The 16,121-nt window shown below is 50.8% G+C and overlaps 1 protein-coding gene across 2 annotated transcripts; it reads left to right on the top strand.

Annotated features, from left to right (window-relative positions):
* The first annotated feature begins 216 nt into the window (after positions 1-216).
* On the top strand, positions 217-15,121 carry RAB41 (RAB41, member RAS oncogene family). 2 transcript variants are annotated; one of them, XM_050310916.1, is made up of 9 exons: positions 259-407; positions 1,865-1,923; positions 3,588-3,641; positions 5,479-5,584; positions 8,731-8,836; positions 9,045-9,156; positions 10,442-10,535; positions 12,215-12,281; positions 13,137-15,121. In XM_050310916.1, the coding sequence occupies exons 2-9, from the start codon at positions 1,898-1,900 to the stop codon at positions 13,199-13,201; spliced, it is 630 nt and encodes a 209-aa protein (XP_050166873.1). In that variant the 5' UTR covers positions 259-407; positions 1,865-1,897; the 3' UTR covers positions 13,202-15,121. The 2 variants fall into 2 exon arrangements, with proteins under 2 accessions (XP_050166872.1, XP_050166873.1); XM_050310915.1 differs by lacking the exon at positions 5,479-5,584 and having other exon boundaries at positions 217-407.
* The last annotated feature ends 1,000 nt before the right edge of the window (positions 15,122-16,121 follow it).

Raw genomic sequence — 16,121 nt, 5'->3', positions numbered from 1 at the left:
TACAGCTGGGCTCCCCCCAGTACAACCCTCCCGGCACAGCTGGGCTCCCCCCAGTACAACCATCTCAGTACAGCTGGGCTCCCCCCAGTACAACCCTCCCGGCACAGCCGGGCCCAGCCCGGTCCAGGCCGCAGCGTCCCCGTCCCGTTGGCCGCCCCGTCTCCATGGCAACCTCCCCGGCACCCCGGCAACCGCCCTGCCCGTTGCCCGGGTAACGGCCCGCCCCGGGGTGACGCGGCGGAGGTGACGCGCGGGGCGGTGGCACCGGAGCGCCCGGCGCTGTCTCCTTGTCCCCATCACGGCTCCCGCTCGGCCCCCCCGCGCCGCCATGTCCGCGCCCGGCAGCGGCGGCGACTTCGGCAACCCGCTCAGGAAGTTCAAGCTCGTGTTCCTGGGCGAGCAGAGCGGTGAGCGCGGCCAGGCCGGCGGGGCCCGGCCGGGGGCAGCGCCTGGGGCCGGCGGGCGGGGCCGGGGGCGCGCTGGGGCCGCGGGGTGCGGGGCCGGGCGTGCGGGGCCGAGGATGCGGGGCAGAAGGATGGGGGCCGGGAATGCGGGGCCGGGGATGCGGCCGGGGATGGGCCGGGGATGTGAGGCCGAGCCGCCGGGCACAGGGAGGGGCGGCCCAGCCTGAGGCCTCGGCGGGCGGGGGCGCGGGGCTCGGTTTGCTCCCGCCGGGGCCCTCCCGGGGCCCAGGGCCCTGTTCCCCTCCCCGCCGGGTCCCCGTTCCCCCCCACCGGGTCCCCGTTCCCCCCGCCGGGCCGGTCCGCAGTGCACCCGCAGCCCTGTGCGGGAGCGGCCCGAGGGATGCGGGGGCTCCCGGGCGGCGCTCGGCCCTGCTCTGCCTCCCTTCCAGCCTCGGGGGTTTTTGTTTTCTTTCCAGCCGAATCCCTTTTGTGCCCCATCCCGCATAATTTGTGGACGAGTTGTGTGTTTTCCTTGGAATGGTGGTGTTCTTTGCTGGGAGTACCCAAGGCCGGGCTGGACGGGGCTTGGAGCAGCCTGGTCCAGTGGAAGGTGTCCCTGCCCATGGCAGGGGGTGGAACTGGGTGAGCTTTGAGGTCTCTTCCAACCCAGACCATCCTGGGATTCTTTCTGCTCCAGCCCAGAACCGTAGCTCTTGCAGGAATTTCCGGAAGTTCTTCAATTCCCCTGCCTTTCCAAGGCAGGATTGATGTTGCTGCTGGTAGACGCTTGTCTAACCTGCTTTTAACCCTGTCCAATGTTTATAATTTCACAACCTTTTTTAGGCAGTTAATTCTTTTTCGCTTTTCCATCCGTCTCCTTCGAATTTTTCTTGGCTTCCTGAGCAAGAATTGGAGATCTTCTCCTTGTTTCCTGTTTCGTATCAGTTCTGCACTTTGTGTCCTGATAAAATGTGGAGATGTAAATACAAAGTTTTGAAGCAAGCCACCAGAGTTTGCTCTGTATCTAAAATCTCATTATGAAGGAAGAAAGGGTGCAAGTCTTGGATGTTGCTTTTCCATGCAGCCAAAGGCAGCAGAACTGGGATGTCACCTGGTTTGTTTTGATGTTTGTGTCCCAGACTTGGGGATTACGTAAGTAGCAGAGCATGAGGAACAAAGCAGATTTGTGGGTTGCTTAAAGCAGACAACCAGTTCTTTGTTATCTACATGGCAACACACCTGATTGGAGGACCAGGCCATCACCATGATTAATTTTTGACCTACAGAGATTGATTTGCCTCTGTCATTTTGGGAATGATTTTCCTGGCTGGTTATTTCCCAGGAAGGTGTAGCTGGAATGGCTTGAGATTGGCAGCTGCTTTCAGATCAGTGCCACTCCCAAAGCAGTGCTTATCTTTTTTCCACTGCTGCTTGAAAGTAATTCTTCTCTTCTCTTGTAGTTGGGAAGACCTCCCTGATCACCAGGTTTATGTATGACAGTTTTGACAATACTTACCAGGTATGTGGTAGGATTTTATCTTAATTTTTAAAAAATATTTATGGTTAAATCTATTCCCTGCTGTTAAGATTTGTGCCTGTGAGGGCCAAGCACACTGATCCATGAGGTGTCAGTTAAATATCATATAAAAGGTTAAAATGTGCTGTGAAATGGAGATGAGGCTTCATGATTAAACCAAAGCATCCAGGATGATGTCAGGAAATCCAGTGCACAAAAAGGCAGCAGGGTTTAGATCCTCTCTGGGTATGTGATAGATCCTGTTTGGATGTCTGAGAAGCCTGGAGGAAAATGGGGAGAAACACTGATTTATGGGTCTGGCTGCTGGAGAAGATGATGGTCAGGATACCTGGTGGTGGATTTGGGAGTCTCAGGAAACAGGGGATGAATAAGATAGGACCATCTTGTGATAATTCTTGGTCTCCGGCATCTTTAGAGCTTCCATTTAAGTAGGAGTAGTTGAGTCTGGAGTGTATAGATGGATCTGCAAGAAGTCAGCTTTGGTATATTCAGTCTCTCTTTTTTTTTTTTTTTAATTACTATTTTTTAACTAAAAGACTAAAGATAGGAAGAGCCAGGGAAGTCTTGGCAGGGAAAGAGGAGGGTGGGGATGAAGAGGCTGCAGATGAAACGCAGAAGATGTGTAAGAGGCCTGAAGATTTTTAGGAAGAATTAATTGCTGCAAAGGCACTTGGAATTCTTTCAGGGGAATATCAAATATCTTTAAAGCAGATGAGATTAGGGATTATCTTTTAATTCAGCCAGAAGGAGTTACTGGTTTGGACTGGGGTGATTTTGAGTCGAGGACAAGCCATTCGCTGGATCTGGATCCTCTTGTGCTTCATGTGTCTCCTTTCCTGACTTTTGTAAGGTGCTGGCAAACATCTGTGTGCTTATTAAGATTTATTAACCTTGTCCTGGCTAGAAAACATGCCTCCCAAAAATAAGTTCTCCCTGCCAAAATTGACTCTGGTGGTCTTTTCTGGTATTCCATGGCCCTTCTGTGCTGCCTGTGTGTAAAGATAATCCATGTCTAAAACACTAAAATCTGCTACATCACAGCTGTCTCCTGTTTCCTGGGGTTATGAAGGGCTGGGACAGCAGCTTGACTGAAGTGCCTGGGAGTGCATCTAACTTGGTGCACTATTTTAAATGTCTTTTTAATGGAATTGCTGTAGCAATGGGAATGTGAATGGATGGAGACTTGCAGAAAGAACTGCCTGAGAAATGAAGCTTCTGGGTGTCACTGGAAGGGAAGCACCTTCTGACGTGGAAAGCCCTGAGTAAATGTGGCTTTTTAGCTCTGAATGGCCCATAATTTATATGTCTCATTTGTTCTACCTTTTGGTTATTTCTAATAAGATAATTTTTGCCAGACTGAGTTGGGGCAGGCCAGAAGGAGCTGCCGGTTCAGCTGTGGTCTGTGTTGAGATCCATGAATGTCTGAGGCTGAAAGCCAGCCTCAGAGGGAGGTTCTTGTGTGAGGAGTGCTGTGAAGTGAAGCTGGTGCAGATGCCCAGATTGCTTTGTTCTCATCAGCACTGTTGAAGGCAGGTCACTTCCCCAGCTTCACCACAACTTTGTGAGGGTTTCTGCGAGTTTGGAGGGGTGGGAGCTGCAGCTGCTGGGAGGCAGGGTGCAGTCACTAATGCTTCCCTTCTTTCCAGGCAACCATTGGCATTGATTTCCTGTCAAAAACGATGTATCTGGAGGACCGCACGGTAAGTGAGGCGTGGGTGGGATGGCGTGGGAGCTGCAGGGCCGGGCTCTTCCCCAGCCCTTCCTCCAGCAGCTGCTGGAATCCCCCAGAGGACCAGCCTTTGTTGAATCCCTTCACTGACCCCTCTTTGTGGTACCTGTTAAGGTCTGATACCTCCTGCAGGAAGGGAGAATCTTCCATGGAAAACTGGGACAAGATGATGGCCGTAGCCCAGGGAACGAATGGGCTGCCTGTTGTAGGTCCCTGGTTTAGGTGTAGTTTGCTCCCAGAATTTGCAGCTCTGCCTCTGGGATTGTCAGCAGGAACAGGGCTGAGCTGAGCTCAGGTGTCACAGAACATTCTGAGCTGGAAGGGACCCGCAGGGATCAAGTCTGACTCCTGAAGTCAATGAAAAGCCAGTGGGGGGTCCTACAAGAGCTTGAAGTCATTCATGATTAGACCTTGTCCCTGCTCATGGAAAGCTCCTGTTGTAACACAGTTCTGACCCACTGTAGTAAAACAGTTTTGGATTTAGCCTGCACGAAATTCCTTTTTGCATAGAGACCCCTCCCACCCCTCCCCTGCCTTTCAGTGTTTGTGTTTTTGTTCATGTTTTGCTGCTTTTTTTGCTGATTTTACTGCTGTATGAGGAGTGTGACAGCGCTGGGGCAGTCCTGTGTGTTGCTTTGGGTCTGTTGCTTCCAAGGAAATCTGAGCCCAGTGTGTGTGATGAGTTTCCTGGGAGCTTCTCTGCCATCTCACCTGTGATTCCCTGTGAGAAAAGACCTTCCTTAACCTTTGTTTGGGGGGAACTAATGGATAACATTCTTCAGTGGTGCTGGCAGAAGATCCTGGGAGCGCTGCTTGACACCTGTGAGGGCACAGTGGAATGTCTGTGTGCAGCAATGCAGTGTTGATTTCTCATGGTTGTGTAGGTCAGGATGTCATTCACCTGCTGCCCTGCTCTCCACAAGATACCATTTTCATTCCAGTGTAGGAATACTGTTAGTTTTCCTGGTTATGTAAGTGGTCCACAGAGCCCACAGAGCCTGTTTAAATAACAGAGGTGTGGAATGTAGATAAGAGGAGAAACAAATACAAACACACAAGCTGGGAAGATTCAGACACTGAAATAGTTCCTCAGATGTGCCTCGTGCTGTCTTTTGCAATAAGCTTTGATTTCTGGGCTGGAAATGAGGAGTGCTGAGCTTCCAGCTGGGGTGTGGGCTTTGGTTTATTTGATATGTCCTTACAGCAAATAATATATCCTGGAAATACACCTGTGCTCCACCCCTCAGCTCTGAACAGGGTCTGGACAGACCAGCAGAAGGGACTCCCAGTCCCTGGAAGTGTCCAAGGCCAGGTTGGACGGGGCTTGGAGCAACCTGGCAGAGTGGAAGGTGTCCCTTGCTGGATATAGGTGCAAGATAGGGCAGTTGCTGTTCTGGCTCATCTCCCACTCCTGTGTTTCACCACCTCTGGATTCCCAGTGGGTTCATCCATTCCTGGTGATGTGTTCCTTGGGGATAGGAGTCACACATCTGGCCAGCTGCAGGCAGGATCACTGAGGTGTTTCCCTCGTTAGCAGGTGGAGAAGGGATCCTTAGGGATACCTTGGTGGCTGGTGCAGGTGTGTGGGACGTTGCTGGCTGTGTGTGCTGAGATCACTGAGGCTCAGTTGTGTCGCTGCCTCTTTCCACCGTTCTGTTCCGTTTGACCTTTCCTTTTGTTGCCTTAGTTTTGCTCCGCAGTTTATTTTTTTTTCGTTTCTTTATTTTTATTTCACTTGAGTTTTGGTTTTGTTTTCCGTTTTCCTGCTCTCCCCCTTCCCCTTTCCCCTGCACTTCTCCATTTCCCAGATCAGGCTGCAGCTGTGGGGCACAGCCGGCCAGGAGAGGTCCCTCAGCCTCCTCCCCAGCTCCACCCGTGACTCTGCTGTGCCTCTCATTGTCTGTGGCATCACAAGTAGGTATTGAGCCAGAGGTCTGCAGGGACCTTGCTTTTGACATGGATCTTTATGTGTTGGAAGTGGTGGTGGTACCCAAAAAGAGCTAAAATAGACCAACTGTGGGTGCTGGCTGAGTGCTGAGCAGGGATTGGGAATTGCTGTGTCTGGGCTGGTTGCAATGGCAGGTGGTTGGAAGCCTTTGGAAAACTATTATTTTTCTGTTGGGTTTGTGTGTGTGTGTTTTGTTGTTTTGTTTTTTTTTTTCTTCAGGATTAATTTTTTTCCTTTCTAGAGAAATAAATAAATAAATATATATAATTTATACAAGTACCAGCTTCAGGGAGGAAAGCAAAGGAACGCTGTCAGAGTAGGTAAAACAGCACAACACCCATTCAAACAGAAGCTGTGGAGTGACTTAGGAGGAGTCAAGATTCCCATTCCCTTGAAAAAGAGAACTGGAGATTCATATCCAGCTTTTGAAAGAGGAGAGAGGCAACTACCAGAATTTCTAAAGAATAAACAAGCTTAAAGGGAAATTCTCTGTAACTCTTGACATGAATGTTTTAGTTCAAGTTAGGAAAATACGAACAGGATTATTTCATTGTGACTCCTTGTTATTGGTTCTAGTTGATATGGTGGAGTTTTTTGTTCATCTACAGTGTCAGGATTTATACCAGTGAGCCAACACCATGTGGGCAAAATTTAAGAAAAGAATACATCAGAGGTGGAAAAACCTCTGGGCCACCTTTATTCTGTCCCAGACTGGATTAGAGTGAGGAGCAGGGGTTTGTTTCACTGTCCTTGGCTGAACTGCTTAACAAATAACAGACTTCTGCTATGATTTATCCTCTGCACTGAGGGCAATGATGACATGGTCTTTCTCCCAGTACTGTGGCTGAATTCTTCTCTGGGAGAATTCCTGGATTGGTGCAAACTAACACAGAACTGCCCTGTTTGGGGTTTGAGGAGCACTGAACTGTGCTGGGACCCCTGTGGGGGAAGGCAGCGTGGCAGGATGCACAGCTTGGCACGGTTCTTCCTGCTGGGCAGGTGCAGGATGCTGTTCATCCAGGCAGGTGGAAAAATGCTGCCAGTCCAGGCTGTTCTTAACGTCTTGCAGACGTGTCAGAAGTAATTCAGTGGTGGCTGATCTCATGGACTTTGGGAACGTGCTCAGGTACTTCTGAGGGCATGAAGAAATTGCTTAGTTACTGTTGCTCTGCTGGACATCCCAAAATGCAGGTGGAGAGAGCCGTGGTGAGAGTCCATCCTGCAGCTCAGGCCCCTCCTGAACATTGTTTTTAAGGGTTAATTCTTAGTGTTCCCCAGGGGGTTATTTGTATTATCCCCTCCAAAAGAGGTGCACACAAACTCTGACGTGTAGAAATGAGAAGCCACAGAAATATTGCAGCAAACTCAGGTCACTTCAGGAGTGTCTGTGTGGGCTCTGCCCAGGTCCTGAAGGCCTCCCCCCAAAGAGCATCCATCACCTGCACTAAACAAATTACCTGGGCCAGGCCTGTGCTGCTGCTTCTACTGCCTTTTTGCCTGTGAGTCTGAAGGGTGGAGTGTTAAATCACCATCTGGGTCAAGTTTCAGGGTGAATATTCCGGTATAACTGTTTGGGCCGTGGGGAAGTTTGGGAATTCCAGGAGCTGTGCTGATCCATCTGGTCTTCCAGCTCCGAGTGACACCGCCCTGGTGCTGCGAGTTTGTCACCTTGAGATTCCTGGGGTAGAGAAAAACTCCAACTTTTGCTCCTGTAATCAAGTCTGCCTTCCAGATGAGGCAAGAGCTAATTGCTTTAACTGGAATTCCTAAGCTTCCTTAAGCCCCAGGGCATCAGATCTACATACCCTGATGGAGATAAGATCTTGTTTTGAATCTGCGCGTAACCAGGCGCTTTGCGGCTCAATCAGCTTCGATTTCTCTTCTAAACAAGCAATTATTGGTCCTTGTGAAGCTGCTTTTTGCTGCCTTATTAACCAGTGCTGTGCCCCAGCAGCTGCTCTGCCCCAGCGCTGGGACCAGGCTCCTGTCAGGGAGCTGGGAAGCAGTGTCTGCCCCCATAAAAGTCCTTGGGAATGCCAAGCAATCCTATTTTCTGGCAGTGCACAGCCCTGTGGGGTGAGGGCTGGAAGGAAAAGGTGTCACTCCCAGTGTAAAAGCTTTGATTCACTGAGGGATTGGGCACGTTTTGGGCAGTTGTGGTTCAGATGGGCAGGTCCCAGACCTTGGAGCTGCCACCTCTAATAGCTCAGTGTGTTTGGGGCTCAGACTGTGCCTCTCACAGCATCTGTGCCTTTTCTGCCCCTGTGCTGCTCTGGAAGGGTGACCCCAATGCCCTTCCCATCACCTGGAGCCCGCAGTGTGTAACATTTGCTTCCATTTCTGCCGGAACTTAATTTATTGGTTGCTTTAATCTCGCATGAAAATCCCCATGGCCATCACCTGGGTGCTGGCCAGCACTCAGATTGAGGGAATTGCCCCAAAACCTTTGCTCAGAGGGACTCCGGGCTTGGAGTCCTGTGGAGATCCGGAATTGTGGGTAGACCAGGGAGACTTGATTTTTATGTTGCTATTATTTTATATTATTTTTATTTCTTATTATTTTTATTTTATATTATTATTTTACCATTAGTTTCGTTTATATTATTTTAATATTTTATTTTATAATAATTTTAATTCATATTAGTATTTCAATATTATTATTTTATATTTTAATTTCATATTATTTTTATTTTATACTGTTTTAATTTTATATTATTATTTATAGTTATATTAATCTATATAACATAATTACTATTTTTACCTGTTTTTTAAAATTTTCTCATGTAATTGTTGGTGCCAGTTGGCAAAGGGAACATGAAGTAAACCAGGCAGTTCCAACACTTCAAACTGAAGCATCCTCACACACCCCAGAGGAGGTGGTGGCCTTATCCTAGAGCAGTTTGGGAGTAGCAGGGGGGGATAAAGCACATTATGCAGGGGTGTGGGGGTGGGTGTGGGCAGTGCCGTGGGTGGCTGTGGGGTGGCTGTGGCAGTGGCCCCGTGTCTAAGGCCAGTGTGTGCTGTGTGTTCTGTGCCCTGGCCGGGCGGTGGCCCCGTGTCTAAGGCCGGTGTGTGCTGTGTGTTCTGTGCCCTGGCCGGGCTGTCCCAGCAGGTGCGGCTGCAGCTCTGGGACACGGCGGGGCAGGAGCGCTTCCGCAGCCTCATCCCCAGCTACATCCGCGACTCCACCATCGCCGTCGTGGTCTACGACATCACAAGTGAGTGCCTGTGGGGTCTCCAGCCCTGAAATCCCCCTCCTGCCCTCCTGAGCGCTCGCAGCCACACACCCTTAACATTAGAGGTGTTCCTCCCCCTTTTCTAACAATTTTGGGGGGATGTGGTGAAGCACCTGAGCACAGGCAAAGCGCTGCCCCTCTCTGAAAGGAAGTTTTATGCTCAGCACTCCCATTTGTTCTCCCCCTCCAGACTTGAATTCTTTCCAGCAAACCTCCAAGTGGATCGATGACGTCCGGACAGAGCGAGGCAGCGACGTCATCATCATGCTGGTGGGGAACAAAACCGACCTGGCAGACAAGAGGTAAGGAGGAGAGCTGGGCCCTGCTGCCCTGGCCAGGAAGAGCAAGGACTGGCTGCCCAGCCTGGCTTTAAAAATTACTTTGAGACGATCTTAACAATTGTTGATTTGAAACGGAACAGAAATTCCTCGTTGTGAAATTCAGATTTCTGATTGCAGCAGAAGTTACTCCCTTTTGCTGTTCTACAAATAGTTTTGGTTAAAATAAACCCACCTAAAAAAATCCCTTTCACTGAAATTAAGTAGCTCTACACCTTGTTTCTCAGTAGTCTGTTTTGTCTGATTTTGTGTTCCATGCTGAGATAAAGCCAAAAAGCTGCTTTGCAAAAGCGAGGAAATCTGCTTATTTTCATTAATCCAGTTTGCCCAACTCCCTGTGCATGTGCAGCTGTGAGTTCATGGCACAGTTTCTCCTTGTTCCTTTTCAAAGGAAGCTGGGTTTGTGTGAGGCTGAAATGCTGGGCCTGTTAAGGCTGGACAAAGCCACAGGTGACATCCTTTGAGGTAGAATTCAGAGTATGGGAAGCCATTCATCCTCTGATAAAAACCAAGTTTAGTTCTGAGGCCAGAAAGCTGGACTAAAAATAGCCCTGTTCCTGTTCAGTGAAGCCTGTGAAGTTTTTCATTCCAGTCACTGTTGCTTCAGTTTTGGCTGGGTTTTTTTTGTGTTTTTTTTTTTCTTCCCCCTGCAGTTTTCTTTTTCTCATTTTTGGACTCTTTTTCTCTGGTTTGGTTGCTCTGCTCTGTGGTTTGTTCTCTGTGCTGTAGACAGGTTTCTATAGAGGAGGGTGAGAGAAGAGCCCCAGAACTGAATATGATGGAATTGAAACTGGTGCTAAAGCAGGATATAATGTGAGACAGGGATGTCCAGGGTGGTGCTCAGGGATGCAATTCCAGGTCCTTGCTCCCAGGCTGTCCTTGCTGCTGGAGCCTTTCTGGAGTCTCTGTGTCACCTCACAGCGTTCCCTTCTGTTGGCTTTGGGGAACGGAACTCTGTCTCACTGCAGTGTGGGGGGTTCTTCCTTCCCTGCAGGATGCTGTGAAAGAGCCTCAAATGTGCTGCACAAACTCCACCCTGTGCCGATGATCTCCTGTTGATTGTCACCACTCCAGGAGTTCCCTGGGGTGCTTTCATTCCCAGCTGGGGGTTTTGAACCTGAGGTGTCCCTTGGTGGGCTGTGCCTGCTGTGAGGGGGGTGAGCACTGACCACCAGCTCAGTCACAGATGTCTCTAACTCCTCCTTCTGTTCCTTTCTGTCTTTCTGCTCCTGTTGGCACCTTTCTGCAGGCAAATCACTACAGAAGAAGGTGAACAGAGAGCCAAAGAGCTGAATGTGATGTTCATTGAGACCAGTGCAAAGACTGGATACAATGTGAAACAGGTACATCCGTGTTCTGTCTAAAATCAGGAATCTGTCCCTGCTCTGTGTGTGTTGGCCCCTGCTTGGGGTTCATGATCCAGCAGGGATTTGCTTGTGTTCAGTGCCAGCCCCTGAGATGTTTCTTGCCCAGTGATCACCATCAGCTCTACGGTAGCAGTGGAGGCTCCTTGCCTGTCAGTGATTCCCTGTCCAAGCTAAGCAAACCTTGGAAGAAAGGAGAACCAATCCCAGAATGTGCTGAGGATGGGAAGGGGAAAATCCCTGTTTTGTGCAGCCAGTCAGATGGAATTTGTTTGGTTTTATTACCAATTAGTGCAGTTTGCTGAAATCACTGTTGACATCACTGGTAGTTCCTCCTTCTGTTTGCAAGCCACAGAGAATCCTGGAATATCTTAGAATAACTGAGGTTGGAAGGGATCTCTGGAAATCATCTTTTCCAGCCCTCAGACTCAGAGCAGGCTTCCCAGAGCTGGCTGCAGCTGAGTTTGGAATGTCTCTAAGGATAGACACCGACTCTCCAGCCAGCCTACCATGATGTATGATGAGCCATACAACAAAAAAAACCCAACAACTTCACATTTTTTATTTAAGCAGAATTTCTCCTATTTCTGTTTGTGCCCATTGCCTCTTGCTGGAAGTTTGTGATCCCACCCTCCACTAGTTCAGGGGTTGTTCTGAGTGTGACAGAGCTTGGAGTGAGGAGCTGGGAGCTCCAGGGGCCTGCAGGGATCTGTGTCAGCTGGAAAAGCCCTTCCTCAGGTTGCTGCACAGCAGCAGGTTGGGAGAACCCACAGTGGGATTAGGAGACTTTGAGCTTAGGGGTTTTTTTGGCTGTTTTGGATTGAATCCACTTTGGTCTTCGGTTTAACTCTTGTTGCTTTATTTGCCCAGCGGGTGTTTGCAGCAAGAGCTTCTGTGATTAGGAGGATGCAACTGCAGCACCTTGCTGGGACCTTGATTTTTCAAGGAACACACTTTGGGGGGTGGATGAGAAGCCCCTGCCAAGCTGCCGTGAGGAAAGTTGTCGTTAGCAGATGATTCCTCCAGTGCTTTGTGCAGCAGCTCGGCAGCCTGGCAGTGCCTGGGCCGGGTAATGGCAGCAGGAGGAGCTCTAAGCATTGAGTCCAGAAATTATGCAAAACCATTTTCCGGGTTTTATGGGGATATAATAGTCCTTCCCAGCTCCAGCACATCCTTAATGGCTTGGCTGCAGCTCATCTGAACCAGCTGTTCTGCCCAGGAAAGGCTGTTTGGCAGCAGGACTGAGCTGAAGGGATGGGCTGTAAAACTCCTTAAACCTTGTGAGGTGACTTATCAGAAATCCCCAGATGTGCCCTGGAACATCAGCGAGTGCAGAGGCAGAGGCTGGGACATGGTTAGTGAGTGCAGGAGGGAGCTGTTCCATGAATCCCTGGAAGAACTGTTACTAATTAATCCCGTGTTCTGTTCGAGCAGAAACAGCTAAAATAGAACTGCCTGGTTTGCAGGCACTGAATAAGTTCTTTAATAAAACCTGTTAAATTTCCCAGGTAGCATTCTTATGGCACTGTTGATCACTGCTTTGCTTGCTAAAGTACCCACAAAAGAGCTTGGTACAGCTCAGAGTTCTGCTGTAAAACAGAGTTTCTAACAGGCATTTTTTCTGACAAGCCCTGAGCTTTCCTCTCCCTGCTTTCCAGCTTTTCCGCCGTGTGGCTGCTGCCTTACCTGGGATGGACAGCACACCAGAGAAGAGCAAAGAAGACAGTATCCTTGCTTTCCCAGGGACCTGGCCAGTTATCTCTTGTTAAATTGGGCTCACTGACTGCTTTTGGCACATTGTGGGGATGGGGCTCTGCAGGGACGTGGCTGAAACAGGACATGGAGCTGTTGGAATGTCCAGAGGAGGCACCAAGTTGATCAGAGGGATGGAGCAGCTCTGCTGTGAGGAAAGGCTGGGAGAATTGGGATCGTTCAGCCTGGAGAAGAAGCAGCTTAGGGAGACCTAAGCCTGCAAGAAAGATGGGGAGGGAATATTTACAAGGGCCTGGAGTGACAGGACAAAGGGGAATAGCTTCCCACTGCCAGAGGGTAGGGTTAGATGGGATATTGGGAAGGAATTCTTGACTCTGAGAGTGGTGAGGCCCTGGCACAGGTTGCCCCATCCCTGGAAATGTCCAAGGCCAGATTGGACAGGGCTGGGAGCAACCTGGGATAGTGGGAGGTGTCCCTGCCCATGGCAGGGGTTGGACTGGATGAACTTTGGGGTCCCTTCCAACCCAAACCAGTCTGTGATTCTGTGACCCTGTTTATGGGGCTGTAGATAAATGTACTCAACTAAGGGCAACTAAAGCACAAGTTTTGCTTCTCCACTTGAAGTGAGGATGAAATCTGTATAGTTTGAAAATGCTGTAATTCTTCATTCTGTTTGCACAGCCCTGTCCAGTTGGGCTCCTTCCTCTAAATGGTCTCAACACGCCAAATCCCCTGGTTTTGCAGTGCATGCTGTTCAGGCAGAACAAGCTCTGCTCAAACACCATGGGGGGACCACTAACAACCCTTTCCCTGTTCTGTCCTTCTTGTTCTCCTTCAGCTGGGTGATTTCCTTAACCGCCCCTGCAGTGATTGACATCAAACTAGAGAAGCCCCCCGAGCAGCCAGTCACGGAGAGCGGGTGCTCCTGCTAACGGCACCTCCCAGCCATGCCCTGAGAACATCACTCATTGCCCAGGCATCCCTATGTGGGGCTGGAAAACAGCTCCTGAGAGCGACCTCCCTGTTTACTGGTGGGGAGCAGCCCCGGCCGCCCCTCTCACTGCATGGTATGAGCCCTGAGTGCAGAATGAGTGTCCTGTCTTTTGAGTTTATTTTTTTATGTTGTTGCACTTTGGCACCGTGGTGCCCTTTACACTCTCTCTCTCTGTCCCTCTCTTCCTCCCCTTCTCCCCCTCTCCCCCACCTCGAGCCCACCTGCTCCCCTGTACCTTGTGAATGCCATGGAAAAGCCGCCACGTTAGGGAAGACAGAAACGAAGCTTTGGGGGTGGGTTCTCTGCCTTCCCTACTGCCTTGCATCCCAGCCAGCTCCCTGCCCTGCCTGTCCTGCAGCCCCACTTCCTCTGGGAAGGCTGCTCCTGTAAACCAGTCCCTTGGACTCGGCCTTGCCTTTCTGGACAGCCCAGGTCACCTGTTCCCAGGCTTTGCTTCCTGCAGGGCACACACACAACATTAACTCCGTGGTTTCTCCTTCCTGCTGATGGCCCTGCCTCACTCTTGCTCACAACTTCCAAGTTTTGCCCCTGGTGTCACACACAGCACTGGAAAGCCCCAAACTCTGAAAGCTTTGGCCTTGTTGCTCCTGTCTGTGTAACAGAGACATCCCACAGCCTGCTCTCCTCGCTTGGAATCCCTTCCCATCCAGAGGACGTTGGTGCTTGGTGAGTGTTGGTGTAGGGAAGGAGGAGGAGGGAACAGAGGCTTTGCAGCGTAAGGCTGGGTGGGGAGAGATCCTCAGGGATTCTGAAAGCAAGCAGTGACCTGAAATCCAGCACTGCTGGGGCAATACCTGTCCTGGCAGTCATGGATTTGGCTCAGGCTCCTTTCCTGAACTCCATTCTCCTGTTCTCCTCGTCCTGTAGATGGGGAACTGCTTCTCTGGAGCAGGAGAGCCACAGCAGATGGAAGGGCAGCATTCCACTCTTATTCCCAGGTTGCTGCTTGATGGGATCCCACCCAGCTGCCTCTGCCTTTGGAGCAGAACTCTGGGATGGGGCCACCAACCCTTTCACTCCTGAGGGCTGAGGGGAGCAGGGAGTGACTGTCAGAGTGGGTGCAGGAATGGGGGATTGTCTGCTGCTGAAGGGAATTCTGGGGTCATTTCCCAACCTTGGAGGTTGGGAAATGCCTCCTCTCCCCACTGTCCCTGGTTTTCAGAGCTTTTCAGAGCTTTTAGTGGGGTTTTTGGGTCCATGTGTCCTAACAGAAGTCAGGAGGTTTGTCAGTTGGCAGAGAGGAGAATTTCACTGCCCTCTCCTCCCGGGCTGTGTCACCGGGAGGATGCTGGTGGCAGGAGAGGGACTGAGCACAGGCTGTCCCTGACCCCGTGTGTGGAGCCCACGGGCCCTGAGCAGGGGAAGGGGCAGCTGGGGCTGGGATCTGGCAGTCCCTGGGATGGCAGGTTGTCCCTTCCCTCGGGGTGAGCTGGGCTGCAGGAGGAGGCTGGGCTGTGGTTCCCCGTTCCCTGTGGAGTGTCCCCTGTGCCCCCGGGAGGCGGATCCCTGTCCCTGTCCCTGTACATACCCGTTGGGATCGCTGGTGTCGCTGTGTCCCTGTGTGTTGCTGTCCCCCCCGCGGCGGCCCCGCTGCCCCCCCTGTCGTGTTGTTGGAGTCGCGGAGCGGGGAGGGAGGGGGGAGACCCCACTGACGGGGTGGGGGTAATTAGTGAAATGAATAGTTCCCTTCCCTCTGTCCTCTCTGGTGTGTTCAATGCCGTGTGTGTCGGCCCCGCTGTCTCGTAGCTGTAGCGAGTACGTGTGATTATTACTCTGAGTATGGACTGTCTGACACAGCCCTGTATCACAACCAATAAATAAAGTTATTTCACCAACACCCGCGCTCGCCTGGTGCCACGGGGGATTTACCGCGAGCTGCCTGAACAGAGCAGGGCAGGGAGGAGAAGAGGGAGGAGCAGGGATGGTAGAGGAGGAGGAGGAGGGATGGTGGAGGAGGGAGGAGCAGAGAAGAAGGAGGAAGGACAGACAGACGGAAGAGGAGGAGGGATGGAGGAGGAACAGGAGGAACAGAGAAGAGATAGCTGGAAGGACTTTGCTGACGTGTTTGCAAGATGTGGAATATGTAACAATTTTCCTAAGAAAGGCTGTTCTTTGATGTTTGATCTTTGTTTACTTTCAAGCCTGCTCAGCAAGAAAGGAGATTTAATCCGTGAAACAGCAGCCAGCGAGCTCTGAGTGATGGCCAGGGGTTGGAAAGACAAATTACTTGTTGCTAGAAGGCAATTCCCACCCAAACCATTCCATGATTCTGCAGTTTGCCTCTCAGCCTCAGTTTTGTAAGTCACTAAAAAAATCCAGTGTTGCCGGAGCTGTTGTTTTCCCACCAGGAATCACAAACTGCCCCTTTGTCCCTCGAGTTCTGGAGGATGAAATGGACTGTGATGGCCTTAATGCTTTGATAATTAAGATACCCAAGGAAGAATCCTCTCTTTCCTGTTAGCCAGGGTTGGCAGGGAAGCTCCTGAGTCATTCCCTGTAATGAAAGGGAGGAAGCTGCCCAAGGCAGGGGAGACCTTCCTGGAGCTCCTGCCAGGGATTACTCTGAAGGATGAACAAATTGAACATTAGGGTTGTATTTGCAGCTCCCTGTGGAGAGAACTCCTCCTTCCCCAAAAAACATGGGAATGCTGGGAAACGGTGTGAGACCAGAGAGATGAATATCCCATGGGACACAGACCTGTGGCAGCAGAAGAGCTCCCACCCTGCCTCCCTCGGGTCTCACAGTGGGGCTTCCAGGGTGCTCATTTCCTGGGTAGAAAAACTAATTTTTAATTCTGAGTGAAAGTCTCTTTTCTAGTGTATTTCCTGCCCCTCAG

The sequence above is a fragment of the Myiozetetes cayanensis genome, unplaced genomic scaffold, assembly GCF_022539395.1.
Source record: "Myiozetetes cayanensis isolate MyiCay16 unplaced genomic scaffold, myiCay2020 scf15, whole genome shotgun sequence".
Classification (NCBI taxonomy): domain Eukaryota; kingdom Metazoa; phylum Chordata; class Aves; order Passeriformes; family Tyrannidae; genus Myiozetetes; species Myiozetetes cayanensis.
Note: the sequence above shows the minus strand (reverse complement) of the source record. Positions and strands in the feature narration are given on the sequence as shown.